General features: G+C 47.7%; 1 protein-coding gene across 1 annotated transcript in view; it reads left to right on the top strand.

Annotated features, from left to right (window-relative positions):
- The window catches only part of UBE3B (ubiquitin protein ligase E3B), a 33,095-nt gene extending 14,900 nt beyond the window's left edge, over positions 1–18,195 (top strand). The window contains exons 16-29 of the mRNA XM_034790910.1: positions 4–122; positions 801–915; positions 1,534–1,633; positions 3,140–3,259; positions 5,551–5,727; positions 5,847–5,957; positions 7,747–7,884; positions 8,691–8,756; positions 11,198–11,256; positions 13,048–13,230; positions 13,700–13,811; positions 14,531–14,623; positions 15,225–16,638; positions 16,717–18,195. Of these exons, the coding sequence (XP_034646801.1) occupies positions 4–122; positions 801–915; positions 1,534–1,633; positions 3,140–3,259; positions 5,551–5,727; positions 5,847–5,957; positions 7,747–7,884; positions 8,691–8,756; positions 11,198–11,256; positions 13,048–13,230; positions 13,700–13,811; positions 14,531–14,623; positions 15,225–15,416 (1,585 nt within the window). The 3' untranslated portion in view covers positions 15,417–16,638; positions 16,717–18,195. The remainder of the gene's footprint in view (positions 1–3; positions 123–800; positions 916–1,533; positions 1,634–3,139; positions 3,260–5,550; positions 5,728–5,846; positions 5,958–7,746; positions 7,885–8,690; positions 8,757–11,197; positions 11,257–13,047; positions 13,231–13,699; positions 13,812–14,530; positions 14,624–15,224; positions 16,639–16,716) is intronic.
- The last annotated feature ends 472 nt before the right edge of the window (positions 18,196–18,667 follow it).

Genomic DNA, 18,667 nt, shown 5'->3' with positions numbered 1-18,667 from the left:
CAGAATTCTCGACGAAATTGAAGTCTATGAAGAACAGATCTCATTCAAAGTGGAAGAGCTAGTTACCATCTCCTCTTTCCTCAATTCCTTTGTGTTTAAGATGATCTGGGATGGAATTGTGGGTAAGTGCGTCAGCAGCTTGATTGAGGGGACCACGATCATTATTTTAAAAAGTAGTCGTGAATCGATTAATCCAGAGGCTTCAGCCAGTTTGCTAGTATGACTTGAATGCTGTGCACAGAAAGTGTTACAAATTCTTAGGATGTTTGAAATGAAACTATCCCCCATTCAGCCGTTCAGATGCTCTAATAAATTTGTTTAGTCTCTAAGGTGCCACAAGTACTCCTGTTCTTCTTTATGCCATGTTGGGGTACCATATAAAAACCAGCCAGTCAGTGTTTTATTAAAGTATGAATTTATGGGGCATCATTTTCAAAACCTGCTACTTCAGCTCTGTGAGGTTTCAGAGAAGAATATACTCCAGCTTTGGGTAAATCTGTGCCGAATCAGAAGAGTGTTGGATACCCCTACCTGGAGCGTTTCGATCTAAGTGTATTTACCTTTTGCTGGTGCTGGTTGCAGTAGCTAGTAACAAGGCCAAGGGATTCAAGCCTGGATCCTGGCAGATGTTGGGCACTTCCTGTGAGAGAGGCTGAGACCCTTCAATTCCCCTAAAGCCAGTAGAAGTGGAGAACACTTAGCCCCCTTTGTTTGTGCTGGGGAAAGGAGTGGCTCTCTGCTACGTGTCAGTCACTGGTGTGTAGAAGGCCCTGAATGCTACTTCCGTGTTTGTCTTGTAGAGAATGCCAAAGGAGAGACGCTGGAGTTGTTCCATTCTGTTCATGGCTGGCTGATGATCTTGTATGAAAGAGACTGCCGCCGGCGCTTTGCTCCTGAGGACCACTGGTTGCGAAAGTGAGTGCTGGATCCTCGTGCTGGGTCATAGAATCTCAGGAGGTATCTAGTCCAACCCCCTGCTCAAAGCAGGACCAAGCCCCAGACAGATTTTTACCCCATATCCTTAAGTGGCCCTCTCAAGGATTGAACTCACAACCCTGGGTTTAGCAGGCCAATGCTCAAATCACTGAGCTATCCCTCCCCCCTTATAAGGCAACACAGGGAGTTGAACCCAGGATCTCCTATTTACTAGACAGGTGCATGTACGATTGTATGGCTTTCTCAGCACAGCGGCTCTTGTCTTGACCATTTTGGACGCTGTCGCTTTGTTAGACATGGAATTTCCTTATTCTTCTCTGCCAGCCCCAGGCCAGGGTTGTTCCCTACACTCCATTTGCCTTGTTTAATTTAAAGTCCCTGGTGATGGCGCTTTCCTCTCTTCTGTAGAGCGATTATCCTCCGTATCCCTTGTACAGGGTACAAATTTCAAAAGCACCCAGGTCCCATTTTCAGAAGAGATTTAAGCTCCGAAATCTCTTAGGTGCTTTTAAAAATGTTATCCCCACTGATTTTGCCAAGCCCTGTTTTCTCTGTGTGTTTCTCAGGGAACTCTGAATATGTGTCTTGCTTTTTCAGGGACCTCAAACCCAGTGTGCTCTTCCAAGAGCTGGACAAAGACAAGAAGCGAGCTCAGCTGCTCTTGCAGTACATCCCGCATGTCATCCCCCATAAGAACGTGAGTGAGACCTGGCAGGAGGGCTTTGAGTGCTGGATGTCAGGAGAGTGGCTGCCTTGCTACTGCCCATCCTGTGGGTCAATGAAAGGGACTTGAGTCTCCAAGGTTTTCCAGTGCTGAATTCACACCCCAAAAGCCCATTTGAAAATACAGGGGATGCAGCTTATTAGCAATCTCTCATTTCCCAGCAAAAAGTTGCTAATAACCAAAGGTTGGCCATAGGCGAAAGGCCCATGCCAGAGACAGCAGTGTGGGGCAGCCTGTGGCCAGAGACTGGCTGCCCGACAGGAGGTAATGCAGGAGTCCCAGTGCAGCAGAGCGGGAGGGGAGGCTGTGGGAAGGGCAGGGCTGCAGCCTGGATGCTGGGGCTCTGCCCGGGGAGTGAAGGTGCCGGGGGGCCCACAGGGCTGTACAGTATTTCTCCCTGCACTCTCTGTGCTGCTCCCTGCCCTGGCACCGGGAGCCCAGGCTTGGCACATCCCAGTGCTTCCTTCCCTGGCTGCACCCACACAAGCCCGCCCATGGACGGGGCTCTCCATGTGAGTGGGGGCTCTGGGATGTGCCAGGGTAGAGTGCAGCCCAGAGAGCACAGGGAGAGGTGCTGTGTGGGCCCCCAGCAAAGGCCCAGCTGCAGCTCAGGGGCCAAGCTCTGCATAGCCAGGTGCTGCTTTCCCTAGTTGCAGCCCTGCAAACATGCCTGCAGCTGGGGCTTTTCACCGCGACTGGGGGAGCCGGGGGCCCGCCCGCCTGCATGGCAAGAAAAAAGAAGGTGTCAGCAAGTGGCCTGACAGTTGCTAATATCCAAATCTCATTAACATTAAAGTCAGTGGAATGGGATCAGTTCTCAGCGAAATGTTGCTAATAACTAAAATTTGTCAATATCAGGATCGCTAATAACCAGCATCCACTGTAGCTCCATTGTGTTAAACGTCTCTTCTTTGCCATTAGAGAGGTCTTGTTTGTGAAGGAAGGTCCTTCATCCCTGCTGATTCAAGCTGGCAGCAACGCCCCATTTGGCGGCAGGAATCAGCCCAATGGGCAGGATATATGCAGACCTACCAAGCTGTCCCTTTCTAGACTGCCTCACGCTGGATCTGGCATTCAAGGGAGGCCTTTCCTCTGCGCAGCCATTATGTACACTAAGTGGGAACCTTCCTGAATCAAACACAGAAGGTTGTCTCTTAGTTATGTGGGGCATAATGTCAAAAACGGTATCATGGGCTAGATCCCACTTGCCTTGTTTGGGTAGGTGTTGATAACTTCAATGGGTCTGCTCACGTGAGTAGCGCAAGTAGGATTTAGGCCTGGGTATAATTTTCTTTAGCTAAATTTTCCCCTTTACACTGCAGATGGTTGTGAAAGCAGCAGTATTTATCTGCTCCATTTGTCTATGTCTAGTACTGAATATCCATCCAGGTGGGTGAGCAGCATGTGTACCTTCCACGAGGTGCAGTGCAGAGATTTATTACCCTGACGCTGTTGGTCTCTCTTGGATTTCTTTTTTAGAGGGTTCTTCTTTTCCGAAACATGGTGACAAAGGAGAAGGAGAAGCTTGGGCTGGTTGAAACCAGCTCTGCATCACCTCACGTCACACACATAACTATCCGCCGTTCACGCATGCTGGAGGTGAGTGGCTCGGCCCTCGGAAGCAAATCTACCAGCCAGGAACCTGGTTTTGTTGGTGACTGTGTTGTGAATGAGTGGTTCAGTGCTTGCCCGGGTTTTGATCTAGTACCTATGTGGGGCCCTTGCCATAGTATCTGGGCATGTTTAACAATAGAAATAGCAACAGTGACTTTCTTTTGGTTCTTTGCCAGCCCGCAGGAGCATTCGGAGTGTGTGTTTGTTTTGTGTCTGCCTGCGTTTGAAGGGACAGCTAAGCCAAAGAATGAGTTGGTATCCAGTTCTGAACGCAGCCAGGTTCCTGATCATTCTTGTGCTGTGAGTTCCACTGCCTAGGCCCCGCTCCTGGGAAGTTCTGTTTCGTGCACTCATGAGCCTCCTACTGTAACGCTCGGGGAAGGGCGTGAGCGTGCAGATCACTCTAGATATGAAGAGCTGCAGTAGCTGAGTGTGGAGATTCCTGAATGCGTGGATCACCTTGCCCGGGTCTGGGCCTGGGAGAGCACCACTTTCTGGCCAGTTGCCGATGAGAGTGGACATATTTTGCCACCCTGGGTGTTTGGGCATCCAGTAGTAGTGGGGAGTCCCAGTGCCGCGGGCTGACGTAGCAATCTGAGAACAGATGCTGGGGGGAGGAGGCAAGTTCTTCCAAGTGCGTCCTTTGTCCTCTCCGCAGCACCTCAGATTTGCGTGGGTTCGCTGAGCCAGCTGCTCTTCATCTAGGTGCTGATGAGGCTAGGCTGTGGGCTGGCTGGGAAATGGTGCTGTGTGTGTTTGATGGGATGGAATCTAGCGTGGGGTGTCCTGTTCCTTACCGGGCTGAAGGTTAACTCATAAGTGCCTCAGAAGATCCAACCGTGGGTGAAACGGTGAGCTCAGGCCCAGGCTGTGCTGCGTCCCAGACACATGCTTTGTACAACTCCCAGAAGCCGAAAGGATCGAAAGATGGAGTCAGCATTGTTTATGCTCATTTCCATTTTCAATAGATTAGGGCTCGTTCTCTTTGCTGTCATGGATGCATCTTATTTAGAAAGCTCCTTCAGGCACCAAAAACTCGTCCTTCCCTAGTGGAGACTCTGGTGGTGCTGCCCCGGTTTTTCCATTAAACGGTAACAAACTGTGAAAGTTTCCCTTTTATGCCTTGATCAGACCCTGGGACTTGACATCCGTCTGTGTTCTATACACGCGCTGCTCCTTTGCTGAGTGATCCAGTGCATATTGACGGGTTTGCAGCTAGATGTCAAACTCTGATCGCTATGAGAGAGAAAACATGCCTGCGTAGTCATGCAGCAGAATATACCCCCTTTGGAGCATGGGGGTCAGCAGAAACCTGCTCGATTCTGGGGCGGGTGGTATCTCTTGCCTTCACCTGCAGTAACGGACGGAGCACTCCGCTCAGGATCTCCTCAGCCAACAGATTGTTTTTTTTTTTTTTTCACCAATTTCAGTTGCGATTTTCTCACATATTTATTACTGACTTAGTTGCGTCCCCACATTTCTCTCACCTGAGTCAGGGTCTGTTCAAATGTGCCATGTTCTCATGTACTGGAGCAGAGGCCTGGAGGGACGGGCCTAGGGCGTGCAGACCCAGACCACTTGGTTGCTTTGATTCTTTACTTCATGCTCCCTTGAATTCACATTTGTGCTAGAATCTCACTAACTGTTGGATTTGCTGTCTTCTCTAAGGCACAAGTCTCTTATTTGTCTGGTAGTGACATGGACAATAAGAGAACGTATAATTGATGCTGTGCTACACTAAAAAATCTCTCTGCATTTGTCAAACAAGAGTTTTAGCCTAGCTGCTGAATAATCATTTCAGTTCTCTTGTCTCCTGCTTTATTCCTTTGTCCCTTGACCCTCTTGTTGCCTCTATAGGTAAATGCTGTATAGGTAACTGTAGTGTGTGGTGTGTAAAGCTGTAATTGTATATATACACTATAATACACTAGCTGTGGTGGTTTCCCTTTCCACACAACAGCACAATGAGTTTTCCCATCTCTGAAATGCTGCTTCGAAGAGGAGGCAGATTTCTTCCCAGGAATCCTGGATGTGGTGACTTCCAGTCTTTGTATGAAACAATATGTTTAGGAAACTTAGCACGTTGCTATATCATGTTAATGCCACGGATTTGGGGGTAGAACAAAGAGTTTGCCACTGTCTTTGTGGATGTGAACTCCCACGTACCATGCCGGTATACCATTTATATCCCAGTGCACACACCTGTCAGTGTTGCACGTTTGTGAAGACGTGTGTCCTTCTGCACGGCTAATGTGTGGCAATTCTCACCTGGGCAGGATGGATACGAACAGCTAAGGCAGCTGACCCACAACCTCATGAAGGGAGTTATCCGAGTGAAGTTTGTGAATGATCTGGGTGTCGATGAGGCCGGTATTGATCAAGATGGTGTTTTCAAAGAGTTCTTGGAGGAGATCATAAAGAAGGTGTTTGACCCTGCACTCAACCTCTTTAAGGTACTGATGCTGAGCTCCAGAAATAGGCTCTGACCAGCTCCCAGTCTGAAATGACCAGTGAAAACTGGCTCTGGTTGGTCACAATACTGATGTCTTGTCTCATCATTTTGTTTGTGTAGACGACCAGTGGCGACGAGAGGCTGTATCCATCCCCGACATCCTACATCCACGAGAACTATCTCCAGCTCTTTGAGTTTGTGGGCAAAATGCTTGGGAAGGCTGTGTATGAGGTAAGCCAAAGGAGGCCAGCACGTGGACATCTCCCGCTTTGGGGTAGCGCTGCCTGCACACAGCTTGTCACAGCCCTGGGGATGTGCAGGCAAACTGTACGAGGGCGTTGCATTCTGTTGGTGTGCTCCGGCAGGGTGAGGAGGGCAGAATGGCCTAGAGGAATGATGTATAAGAGTAATGCCGTCTTGCAATAGACCTGTTGGGCTGGGACTCTCAAAGGGAATTAGGTGCCCAAATCCTACTGACATTCAGCTCCCTTGGCCTCCTTTGAAAATGCCAGCTTTGAGGGCCTTGCTTTGTGCAGGTTAGAGCCAGAGGAGACCAGGAGATCTGACCTCCCATATGTCTCAGGCCATTGGATTTCACCCAGATACCCCTAGATTGAGCCCAATGACTTTAGTTAAACCAAGGCATTTTAGTCTTCAAGGGACTCTGAACTGTTGTGTGCCACAGGCAGAGATTAGGGGAGACAGGTGCCACCAGTGCCCGAGGCCCCTGCAATGGCAAGGGAGTGAGTAGGTGAAATATGCCTAAATATCCAACTGAAAAATTCACTTGTAGCTACAAAACGTAAAAGAAATTGCTAGTGTCAGAGTACGTGGGCTCCCTCTGCTGCCACTGTGGATCCACTGCCGAGTAGTAGTAATGTGGCACTGCTTTCCAAAGACAGGCCAGACCACGGAGTTTGCCAGCTGGAAAAGGATGGAGCCACGAGAGAAAAAAATTTTGCTTTCTAACTTCCAGAATCGAGTGTGTTTCATAGTTAAAGTGAAAGCCAAGAGGTGGAATTAAAGGGACAACTTGAGCTAAATATAAGGAGAATGAATCATCTCCCAAACGAAGTGGTGGAAGCACCTAAATGACATGGGACTAGATGGGAGGTAATCGCTGGGCACTGAGGGAAGGGTTAGATGACTGGTGCAAGCCGCTTCTAATGTCTGCAGTTCTAGAAGAACGCTTAGCCATGTCCCTGTCTCTCGCCCCTCTGCACACGCACTGCTCTGACGCTCGTCATTTCTGTGCTCAAGCCGCTGCATTAATGCCAACACATTCATTGTAGCCATCCGTTCTCTTCATACCCACAGTGCCATCTCTTTGAACAGGATGGATTCATGTTCTCCAGGAGCTCATGGGTGTGGGGAGGAATAGGAATAGGTACGTCCCATGGGGCTGGTAGTCTGTAGCCGCTCTGCTCATAGAGAAGCCCCCATAACCCGCTTGAGAAGCGGCTTTGGTGTGAGCAGATCCTCTCTGAATCTGGATCCATGCTTGGAGTAGTAGATCCAGGCCAGTGTTCAGAGCAAGGCAGTGGGAGTCAGCATTCCTGGGTTCCCTTCTCTTCTACACCAGTGACTCACTGGGTCACCATCAGCATGTTACTTCCCCGCTCACTTCCTGATCTTTAAAGTAGGACAGTATCTGCTGCTTATCACAAGGGGCTGTTGTTGAGGGTTCGTTAATATTTGTAAAGTGCTTTGAGAACTTCCCATGCCAGGAGCTTATAGAAAGGCAGAACATGACCGTCTTTTCCCCCCCCCCCCCCCCCCCCCCCCCCCCCCCCCCCCAATGAGATGATGCTTCCAAATCCCAGAGATACCCCTTAGAGAAGGGGCTGCGAAGTGATGGATCTCTTAAGAGGATGGGAGCTGTGTGGGTGGCCAAGCTGTACTTTGTGCCTCTGTCCAAGCCAGAAGCTTGCGATTTGTCCTGTAGGACGGGCGACTAGAGATGTTGCACAAAGCTAGTGCAAGTGGCCTGCTCACATGTTCTCTCTCCTGTTAATTGCAGGGGATAGTTGTGGATGTTCCCTTTGCTTCCTTCTTCTTGAGTCAGCTGCTTGGGCACCGTCACAGTAGCTTCTACAGCTCTGTGGATGAACTTCCCTCTCTGGACTCCGAGTTCTACAAAAACCTCACCTCGATTAAGGTTTGACCAATATGTTTCCCACGTCCCCGCTTCACTGTATCGTGCTGCTCAGAGGTCTAAATGATGATGCCAGCAAGGGTGGATGAAAAGTTTTTGCCTGCCAGGTTAATTCCAAAAGCCCTTTTAAATGAGGTAGTGTGTCCTAATGGCTAGAGCCCTGGACTGGGATTTGGGAGAGTTGCATTCTGTTCCCGGTTCTGCCACAGCCTGCTGGGTGACCTTGGGCAAGTCACAGCCCTGCTCTGTGCCTCAGTTTCCCCATCGGTAAACTGCGGATAATGAGTGACTTCCTTTGTAAAGCGTATTGAGATCTGTGAATGAGCAGCACTGTATAGGAGCTGGGTATTAATAATGTCTCCAGACACTAAAACACTTGGTTCCTCCTGTGTTGAGGAGAGGGATTTCTCTGTCTGGCTGCTGTTAGAAATGTTAGGCTTGCTGCGTCTAGTAAAAGTCCCCTTCCTGTGAGCCAATGCTCACGTTAGCTATGAAAGTACTTGCGCTTGTAGGCGTGAATGTTGAGTCTAAAAGTAGGTGGCAGTGGAGGGTTTGTGATTTCTTGCTCCATGTAAAGCAGGGAGGGGAAGGTGATCTAAACACAGGATTGGGAGCCAGGAATTCCTGTCTTCTAGTCCCAGCTCATACGCTGACGCCCTCTGTTACCTTGAGACAGTCACATATCCTCTCTGCCTCAGTGTAGAGCACCTGTGAGGATCCCTTACAGGGTGAGTGGTCTGTATGTGCTAAGCTGGTGTTCTCAGTGGTTGTGCATTGACCCCCATTCATCTCCTCTGTCATTCCATTAGCGCTACGACGGAGATATCAGCGACTTGGGCTTAACGCTCTCCTATGACGAAGATGTGATGGGTCAGGTAGGCCATGCACGTCTTTGTGCTAGTTTCCCCTTCATATTTAGCCTCCTTTCTGCTCCTGTCTTTCTTTCTATTAATTTCCTCAGACCTGCTCAGAGTTACAAGCAGGTTTCCGTGCCCAGGCAGCCTGTTTCCTTGGTGATTGGGATAGGAGATTTCAAGCCCTTTGTTGTAAATTTCTAGCAGCTCTCCTGAGTGAGTGACTCCAGCTCACCTGGTGTGTTCTGCCTGCCTGTCCGATGTTTCCAGGGAGAGGTTTTGATTGGAACCAGATCTGGTGATCCAAACACATCACTGTCCATTACTGTGGAAAAGCCTCTGGTGCCCCATATAGAGGATTATGAATTCAGGCATTCCTCAATGTGGGTCAGACTGGCTCCTGAGGAATTATGTTCTTATGTCCCTGACAGTGTCTTGTGCAAGATAGAGGAAAGAAACCCATTTGCAAGCTGACCTGCTGGCAGAATATTCTACATGGAATATTCTCAGTGTTTTCCCAAGAGGTGTTTGTGATTGTCTAGAATCAACCACTTTTTCCAAGTTTTGTTTGCATAGCTGCTTGATGACGTGAGGTACTCTTTATTCTGTTATACTTCTCCTTTGGATTCTTACAGGCCGTTTCAGATCTGTAATGCAGATACTCCAAAGGAGTCACGTTCAGTTGCTTCTAAATTTGTTAGCCCTGTACTTTTATGGCTGAAATATGGCAGGCTTGTTCCCGGTCTAAAAGTGAATTGTTTTGGGAAGTGTGATCCAGAAAGATTCCCCCTGTTTGAAGAAACAAGCGAGTGGAAAAAGAGACTTTTTCCTTTGTCTACTTTTTATTTAGCAAGTTTTTGGTGGAAAGTTGAAATTTGACAGGGAGATGGTGGTCACTAGGTTGCACCTATGCCTTTGGGTGGTTTGTTGAAACCTGGTTATAATATCAGTTGTTACAAGTTTTCGGGTTTTTTTTTAATGACTTTGAACATGTGGACTGGATTTTGTAATGCGGCTTCTTACTGGACTGCCAGTGGTGCAGTGATGCTGCCCGCCGTGTTTAGCTCAATAACATTCATTGACGATACTTTGCCTTTCCCTGTGATTAGTGAAGGGGAATGGAGAGGAAGCAGGACTGCAAAGCAGTCTTGCTCCTTTGCTGTGAGAGAAGGTAGATGGGCGCATGCAGAAGGAGGTGGGCGCTGTTCCTTCAGCCTACTATGGAAAGGTGAGCGTGGCAGGAGGCCTTGTTTGCCTGTTGCATAGTACAGAGGTGCTCTGTTGCTGCCTAGTAAATATTTGAACATGATTTGAATTTTTTAATTTGTTTTTTCTTATTTTAAAAGATAGGAAAAGCCATACAAAATCCCTACATTAAATGAACCTAAGGTTGCAAAGTAAAGTATTTGGAAGTCAGAAACAACAAAGTTAAGGCCCAATCTAAAACCCCCTTGTTTGAATGCATTATAGTAAAGTTTTATTACATGATCTTTTACCATGTTTTTTTCCACCAGACCCAGGCCTCATTCAGTTTGCACGTTGGCCAGAGAACAAGGCAGGGTGTTTCATGAATCCATCTGGGGTCCTGAGCATCTTTGCCTCATTCTCTGCCGTTGCGTGATGTGTTGTGAATGAGACTGGTGTCTGCTGGAAGAGGGATGATGATCTTGAAGTTAAAGCCCTGGACTGGGAGCCAGGAGGATCTGGTTCTTTCCTTTTGCCACAATCCCAGTGTGACATTGGGCAAGTCCCTTATTCACTCTCTGCCTCCATTCCCCATCTGTAATATGGGAATAATATTTCCCAACCTCCCACGGGTGTGACCAGGATAAATTCTTTAGTGTATGTGAAGTGCCCAGATGCTACGGTGATGAGCCTAAAGAGAGAGGAATTGTCCCTCTTTTGTCCTCTGCCCAGTGTGCAGTAAACCAGGCATAGGACCATGCAGTGACTATGGAAGGTAAAACATGCTGACCGGCAGCCTTGTTTCCATCCTATGCCTTGAGGGCCCAATCTAAAGCCCATCAAACTCAATAGGAGTCTTTTTATTAACTTCCCTGGGTTTTGGATCAGGGCCTGAATGAGAGGAGGGACCTGCAGAAGAATTTGTGATCATAATTACAGACTGGACTGGGAGGAGCCAGAATTAAGGTGTCCCACTTCCTGGCTTTTGATGGCTTCGCTTTTCACCTTAAGGTTCTTTGAATGTGTTTTGTATGGAATGTGCATGGTAGATGGTAATGGAGGAAAGGGGACAAGCCAGCTCCATCGGCCAATTCCCTACCGTTCAGTTGCTGTGCTCGTATTGAACGGAAACGCTGATTGGGAGTAGAAACGGGATTATTGTTTAACATTTCAATCCTAATGTTTTATTGTAAAAATAAGTCCCAGCTTCTGAAAGGCTTCTCCGTCCAGTGACGTTTTCAGGCAGTAATTAGCAATATAATGATTTCTTCCCTCAGCTTGTTTGCCATGAACTTATTCCTGGAGGGAAGACCATTCCTGTTACCAATGAAAATAAGTAAGTATGGCAATTAGATTTGTAAGGTCACTACTGTAAAATACTTCATTCTGGTTCCTTGGGCTTGCATCTGGAATAGATTGAGATGGATTGGAGTAGAAAGAGCCCATAAATATCTTAATAGAATTTACTGGTTACACTTCATCGGCAGAAATTGTATTCAATTCGATTTGCAAAATAAGAATTGACAATTTACTTTTTGAAACAGCACTTCTGAGGTCAAAGACACACAGTCCGTGATATTCGTAAGGATTTAATGATGGTTATAGATACAGACAGATGGATTCAAAGCAATTCAGGCACACGGTCTTGAGCACAGAGGGCACAGCTGCTCAAAGACACCTTGGAGCAGACCGATTCTCTCCGAATGATAGCATGTGGCAGTTATATAAAACGCTGTTCTTCAGAAGACACGGTGATGAATTCAAATGCAGTAGACAGTGGTGCTTAGACCCAGGAAATCAGAGGAGATGCTGAGCCCTGGAGCTATTTTCACAGATAACCAGCTTTAGATAGTTGTCATAAATGTCAGCTGTGAAAGCCTAAAAACCAAGCCCCCCCACCTCTTTTGTTCCCCAATCCCCATCCCCCTTCACCGATTAGATCTCTATTATGCAGATGCGTGTCTAAACTCTTAATCTGCAGCGTGCTGTCTTTAACAGCAAGTCAGGGCTGTGTCCAACCTGAAGACTCCTCTGCCTCGGCTGCACTTTACAATTGCGTGTCCCCAATCTTTGTCTTCCTCTGAGATTAAATCAGTGAGTTTCCATTTGAAAGGAATATCTTTTTGCTTGTCAGAAGGCTGGTCAGGAAGAAAGTCGAATGTCCCATGTGTCCCTCTGCTCACTACACTCGTAATTTTGAACAAACACACTGAGGCAGCTGGGGAAAGAAAACTGGAAAAAAAAAAAAGAAAAAAAAAAAAGCCATAATGGAGGCAATCCAGAACTGTTCTTCTTATAGACGTCGAGTTAGGTCGGGTTAGAAACGTAGCCAGGTTAGGAGGGTTGTGTCTAATGTGGGCGTGGGAGGGAATGTAAGTAAAATAGCTGGATGGATGGATGGATATTGGCAGAGATTGTATTTTTCGGGGTTCTGACAGACCCCCCCCCCCACTCCCCCTCACTAACTACCGCATCTCGGAAAACTCCTGTTTCAAGATATTGCTAAATCCGGATCCCTTGGACTCTAGATGAGGGCTCTCCAAAGCAGGCTATATTTGTCCTGTCTCTTGTGGAATCTACAATGCTTGTAGGAAAATTGTTTTTATGAAAAATAAACCTAGTAGTTCTAAGGAGCCATTTAACAGCAACTAGATGATATATGGCCAGGGCGTTGACCATGTGCTTATTGTAAGCGCTCAGCATTATTGGAAGCCCTGTGTCAGGGTTGAGAAGGGCTGTCAGACCCCGACAGGATTAGGAAAACAGCTGCTGTCAGACCTTACAAATACCCTGCTTCTGCAGGGTTTGCACAGACACCCGATTTTGGGTGTCAGTCGTTTGGCTGAAAGAATTGTGGAGAGTTCTGTACGAAAGTTGAGTTGGAAGAAGTCTCCGTCTTTGCGTGCCTGCTCACCTGTAGGAGTGAAATGTGCTCTAGGAACCTGACCGACCACCCATTGAAGTCAATGGTCTTGAGTCTTTCCATCGACTTCAGTGAGCCCCGGATCAGGTCCCGCGTTCCTTTTAAGCAGTGCATTGTAAACTAGAAAAGTGCCAGGCCAGTGCTAGTGTGCTGGGTGTTCTCAGCTGCTTGGTGCCTCTGATTTCCCCTCCTTACCTTGGACAGAATCAGCTACATCCATTTCATGGCTCACTTTCGGATGCACACGCAGATAAAAAGTCAGACGGCAGCGCTCATTAATGGCTTCAGGTCGATAATAAAGCCCGAATGGATTCGGATGTTTTCTGCACCTGAGTTACAGCGGCTCATATCTGGTGACAATGCTGAAATTGACCTAGAGGACTTAAAGTAAGTGAGCGATTCAGTCACCTGGTTCTGCTATCCAACAGGCCACTTATGCTGTTAGATAGCAATGTTATTCTGAGGTTTGGTGCGTGGAAATTAACTCCAGTCCAGCCTTTTATTAACTTCTTAGAATTAAAAGGCAAGGGACAAACTGGATGTCATATCAAACAAGACTGGAGGAAGTACTAGCAAATAGAGCAAGGGAAGAGGCTTTCCCAGGAGCCAGCACAGGACTGTAGGATTAAAGAGGGACTTTCGTTTTACCCTCTCCAATGCTTTTCAAGACGTTTGCAGTAAATGGTGGATGTAGGCTTCAGGGAACACTAGCAATTCAAGCCCCCTTTGTGATTAAGCTGTGGATTTAAGCTGTGTCTAGAGCGAGACGCAGCCATTCATTACGTTCATTAAGCAGGAAGTTGTGATTTGTTTGGCGCAGTGAAGCGTAAGCATATTGCATTCTGTCCTTCCTCAGGAAACACACCGTGTACTATGGCGGCTTCCATGGGAGTCACAGGGTCATTATCTGGCTCTGGGATATCCTAGCCAATGACTTCAGCCCTGAGGAGAGAGCGATGTTTCTAAAGGTAAATGTCTCCTAGCTCCGCTCCTGATAGAGTGCACCCGACCTGTCGCCTTGGAGGGGGGGCGCTGGTCATCTTTCCATCATCATCCAGACAAGCAAAACTGCTCTTTGTGCTCATAAACCCCTTCCCTGAGGCCTTGTCTACACTACCGCGGTAAGTCGACTCAAGTTACGCTACTCCAGTTACGTGAATAGAGACGCTCCCTTACTCTTCTCGTTCGGGTGGAGTACCGGAGTCAGCCGGAGAGCGCTCTGCCGTCGATAGAGCAGGTCTTTTTAGACCTGCTGTATCGACTCCCGCTGCATCAATTGCAGGCCATCTACCGGTAAGTGTAAACATGGCCTGAGTGGCAGAGAGAACAACGAAAGGCCTGAGCCCTGGAGTTCTGACACCCTCCTCTTCTCCCCTCCTCCCCCCACACACCCAATGGAAGGAGGGATCCTTTAAATGATTTTGTATTGCGGAGAATATCCCTGCTTGGGTACCGCCACTTGTCTCGAGAGGAACGACTGATGAGGAGTCGCTGTAACCTGAGGTGGGGAATGAGTGCTGCAGACATCAACTCCCAGAGTAGCTTCAATGCGATTTATCGTTAGAACAGTCAGTCGAATGGTGCAGGGCAATGAGCGAACAGTTCCTTTAGAAGACACGTCTGGTTTTAGTTTCCAAGCCCTGTTGCTCTAACGATCAACGATTATCTTTAACCATGTCTGTTTTAGTTTGTTACCAGCTGCTCCCGGCCTCCGCTTCTGGGCTTTGCCTACCTCAAGCCTCCTTTCTCCATCCGCTGCGTCGAAGTCTCAGACGATCAGGTACGCAGTCAGAATGGATCTGAACAGCGCTTCTCCAACCTTTATGCATTTGAGATCCCCTCCTGAGGCCTTTTACAGAGCTCCTCCCATCCCTGCCCTGCTTCCACCCCTTCCCTGCAGCAACTAGAAAGCTCCAGTGCATAGAAAGTGTCCTTCAGACAGCGTTCAGGAGACCAGATGAAAACATGCTCACTTTAATGTGGTGCACTCAGCTCCCCCCACGCCCTTTCGTGCCCGTGCCCCTGTTGCCTGCCTGCAGGTTAGTACCTCCCCTTGTGGTCTGCAGCCGCTCTGGGTCACTTGACTTTGGTGCTCGCCTCCTGAGTCTTTGCTACTGTTGGGTTTTGTGTCCTCTGCAGGGTCAATCATGGTTGAATTTTCACCAAGGAGAAGTTACCCCTTAGTGCTAGATGGGGCCCTGAGAGACAGGACTACTGGGTTCTGATTCCCCCTGCTTCCGCCATGGGCTTACTGTGTATTAGTCTCCCTGCCTTGGTGTCAGGACAATGCCTCCCTCCTTAATGCTGTGACTCGCTGCACAGTGCTCTGCCAGAGTGCGCTAGAGCAGTGCGAGGTAACGTGCCTCTCCCTCTGTTCCCAGGACACTGGCGATACGCTGGGCAGCGTGCTAAGGGGCTTCTTCACCATACGCAAGAAAGAGCCAGGCGGCCGGCTCCCCACCTCTTCTACTTGTTTTAACCTGCTCAAGCTTCCCAACTACAGCAAGAAGAGCATCTTGCGAGAGAAGCTGCGCTATGCCATCAGCATGAACACAGGCTTTGAGCTCTCGTAGCTGCTTTGGCACCCGGAGTCAGCTCCAAGGGCCACTGGCTGGTGCTGGACATATGGCCCTTCGTGCAAAGCGGGTGGGTCAGCTCCAAGACAAATATATGCAAATGGTATTAGAGGTTTACAGGGAGAGCTCCTGGGCTAGGCAGCTGTGGGATCTGCCTAAGTGCTCCTGCAGCACTAGGGAAGTGCTGGGTCGGATCCAATACACTTGTCGTCATGTAAACTGTTATTTAAAATCAAACCCGGGGAGAGCATTAAAGTAGCATTGAAAACTCCAGTCTGGATCCGGCCGCCAGTGGGCCTGGGCCATGATGTAGAGTCCAAGTTAGCTGCTGTCGTGCGGGAGAGTTTTTTCCCTTTCCTAGGAGATGGCCCAGCTCTTTCTTTCGGTGGAGGCCATTCGAAGTAAGGCGATGGTGGAAATGTTACTGAAGTACTAGGAGGCTAGCCGGCAGTCAGCTGCATCGACTGTGCGTGTTTCCTTAGTCCCTTGGCTCTGATAAAGCTTTGCAGTGATGACGTTCTGGGGTCCCGTGCACCAGGCAAGGCCGGCGTGCTCATCTCCCGTGAAAATGAACAGCTTGCCCGAGTGTAGGAGCAACAGCCAACACTGGCAGAAAAATCAACCCTCCGTTCTCAAAGACTGCTTCAAAGTGCTGTAGAATAGGAGCTCAAAGAACTGACACAGAGGCTGGAATGCAGAGTCAGTCGCACCTCTGCTGGCTCCTTGCCAGTTCTGCATGTTGGAGGAGAGGGACCACTTTCTGCTTTTACGCAAATTAGAACAAGGTTTAACTTTATTTTACTTTCATCTTACAAGTGACTGGGAAGCACAGTGGCACTTGTATAGAGTTCGACTCTGTCAGTGTCATTAAATGCATCTTCTATAGTCATCTTTAATGCTTTGAATGCATCAAGCTGCCAACAGCCTGTTTTAAAACGCCTCAGCTGAGAAGTTCGTCTCTTGCTCAGAGATGTAAATTTCATATTTAAGTTTACCTTCATTCTCCCTTATGGAGGTCTCTGCTTTAGCCCATTTGCAACCCAGACTTGGCCTCTCCAAAGCCCAGTGATGTTTGCTTGCCAAACTATTTATTTGTAATATTTTTGGCCTTATTTTATTAGCTTATGCTCACCTGCTGCATTCAGCATTTTAGCTGGTGGTTATGAAGAGTCTTTTTCGGGGAGGGGAGGGAGAGAGAGAGAGTGTGTGTGTGTGTGTGGTGGTTATGAAGAGTCTTTTTTGGGGAGGGAGGGAGAGGGAGAGAGTGTGTGTGTATGTGTGTGCGCGTGCGTGTGAGATTCCCACATGCTGGCCATTTCCACTTCTTTTCTAATGACGAAAAGTAGAGACTGTCCTGTCAACCCTCTTTTAGGCCTGCTGCTTTGCACCTCTGACATTTTACAGCCAGAGTGGATCCTGTCTCAGCCCAGCAGTTCTCCATGTTCCATCGAGAAAGGACACTGCTTTCTCTCAGGGGTTCCCTTGTGCTGCGTGGATTTCTGGAAAGCACAGTATGCTCTAATGTTCAGGAACATCATTATTTTTATTTAATTTCTTCACTCTGCCTATTGTGACCCAGCTAATAAAAGGAGCTTGTGCCGAGGCTGCCAGCTTCCCCCTTCGCCTTCCTTTCCTCCTCTTAGCATTGGGGGTGGGGGGGTTGTGGTTTTAACAGATCCTACTCTCTGCAATACCTAGGTGGATCCATCGAAAGCATCGCTGTGCGAGTCACCCAGCAGCAGATGCTACAATGCAAGGCTACCTCATCCTCAGGATCTTTTCAATAGGTATGAATGGTTGGGAATCCAAACCCAGGCATGTTTTGCATAGCACAAGTCTCAGCACCGGAATGGTCCCCAGGGTGTTGGGCAGGCCTCCTGAATCCTTGGTGAGAGACAGGAAGTAGAAAGCAGACCAGAAAATGCTCCCAGCCGGAATCCCTCAAACAAGAGCACCTGAATGCCCGTCATGTTTTCTGTTCTCTCATTTTAATCGACAGGGAATTTCAAGGAAATAAGCCTTCTCTACTTGAGAACTGTTGCTGGAATATGCATCTCAAATCCTCCTATGTTAGGGACTTTTTCTGTGTGAACTCTATTCCGTAGGAATGAACTGATCTATTAATGAAGGAAGAAGCGTCTGCTAAGTTGAGTGAATACGGAGAATTTATAGAGAGCAGTAAACACCGTTTTTGATTTTGTGTAAGTGATCACTTAACACTTGTTAACCATCGTATAGACTGAAAGGCCATGACACTGACCTGTAACAGTTTATTTAGCTTAAGATATGACACAATATCTTTTTTCTTAGATAAACGCAGTGTCCAGTTAGATCACAAGCCTGATATTGTTTATTAAACAACAAATCTCTGCTCCCCTTTAAGTTTCCTTTAAAAGTTTGGAAATATTGCACTATACGAGACACTAAATCTATAATTTTGTAGCTAGTGTATCAACTGTGATTGTGTAATAAACTACACACACCCTGATGGCTATATGGATAACAGCATTTCTCATAAGTAACTGATTTCTGTATGACTTTGAGAGGCTCTGTTATATTTGTATTGAGTAGAAGGCTATGAATATGTGACAAGTCCTGCCCTGGATGTCTGTACTTTGCATGTCTGTTCTGTGTGGGGAGGGGAAAGTTTTTTGCTATAGGAGATTAATGAGTTTATTTTTTCTATAGATAAGACTTGATGGTCCTGAGATCCTGGCACATCCCATGTGTCAAAAATGCAGAAAGATATTAAATAAACCTGACGTGCTGAATAAGACCATTGGGGACTTTTCTTTCTTTGGGGGCAGACCTCTCTTATGTCAGTGCAGTGCTCCAGCTAATATCCTTCTCTGCTTGGGGCAAAGGCAGATGTTTTATAGACACGGGCACACTTGCCATGAGATCTGATGCTGGTGGAGGTTGTGGGGGCAAGAGAGAGAAAACAGAATCAAGGCACTGATTCCATTTTTAAGACTGGGTCAGAGGCAGATGAAGGCCCATGTTCACACAGGGAGTCTGTGGTTGCTGGGGCAGGTGACCCATTCACATCATGTGCTGTTAGAAATGAATGGAACCAGAGTGTTTTCAGAGGGCTTCAAGGTATATAATTGTTCCCCCAACAGACTAGTGATCATGGGGAGTTGCCTACAGCCTTCAAGAGGCTTCACGGTGCAGTGAACAACAGGGAATACTTGAAAGGTACCAATTGCTTTTACGCTAGGGTGAACAGATGTCCCGATTTTATAGGG

Source organism: Trachemys scripta, chromosome 15, assembly GCF_013100865.1.
Source record: "Trachemys scripta elegans isolate TJP31775 chromosome 15, CAS_Tse_1.0, whole genome shotgun sequence".
NCBI classification, from domain to species: Eukaryota; Metazoa; Chordata; order Testudines; family Emydidae; genus Trachemys; species Trachemys scripta.
This window is presented reverse-complemented; position numbering and strand designations above follow the sequence as displayed.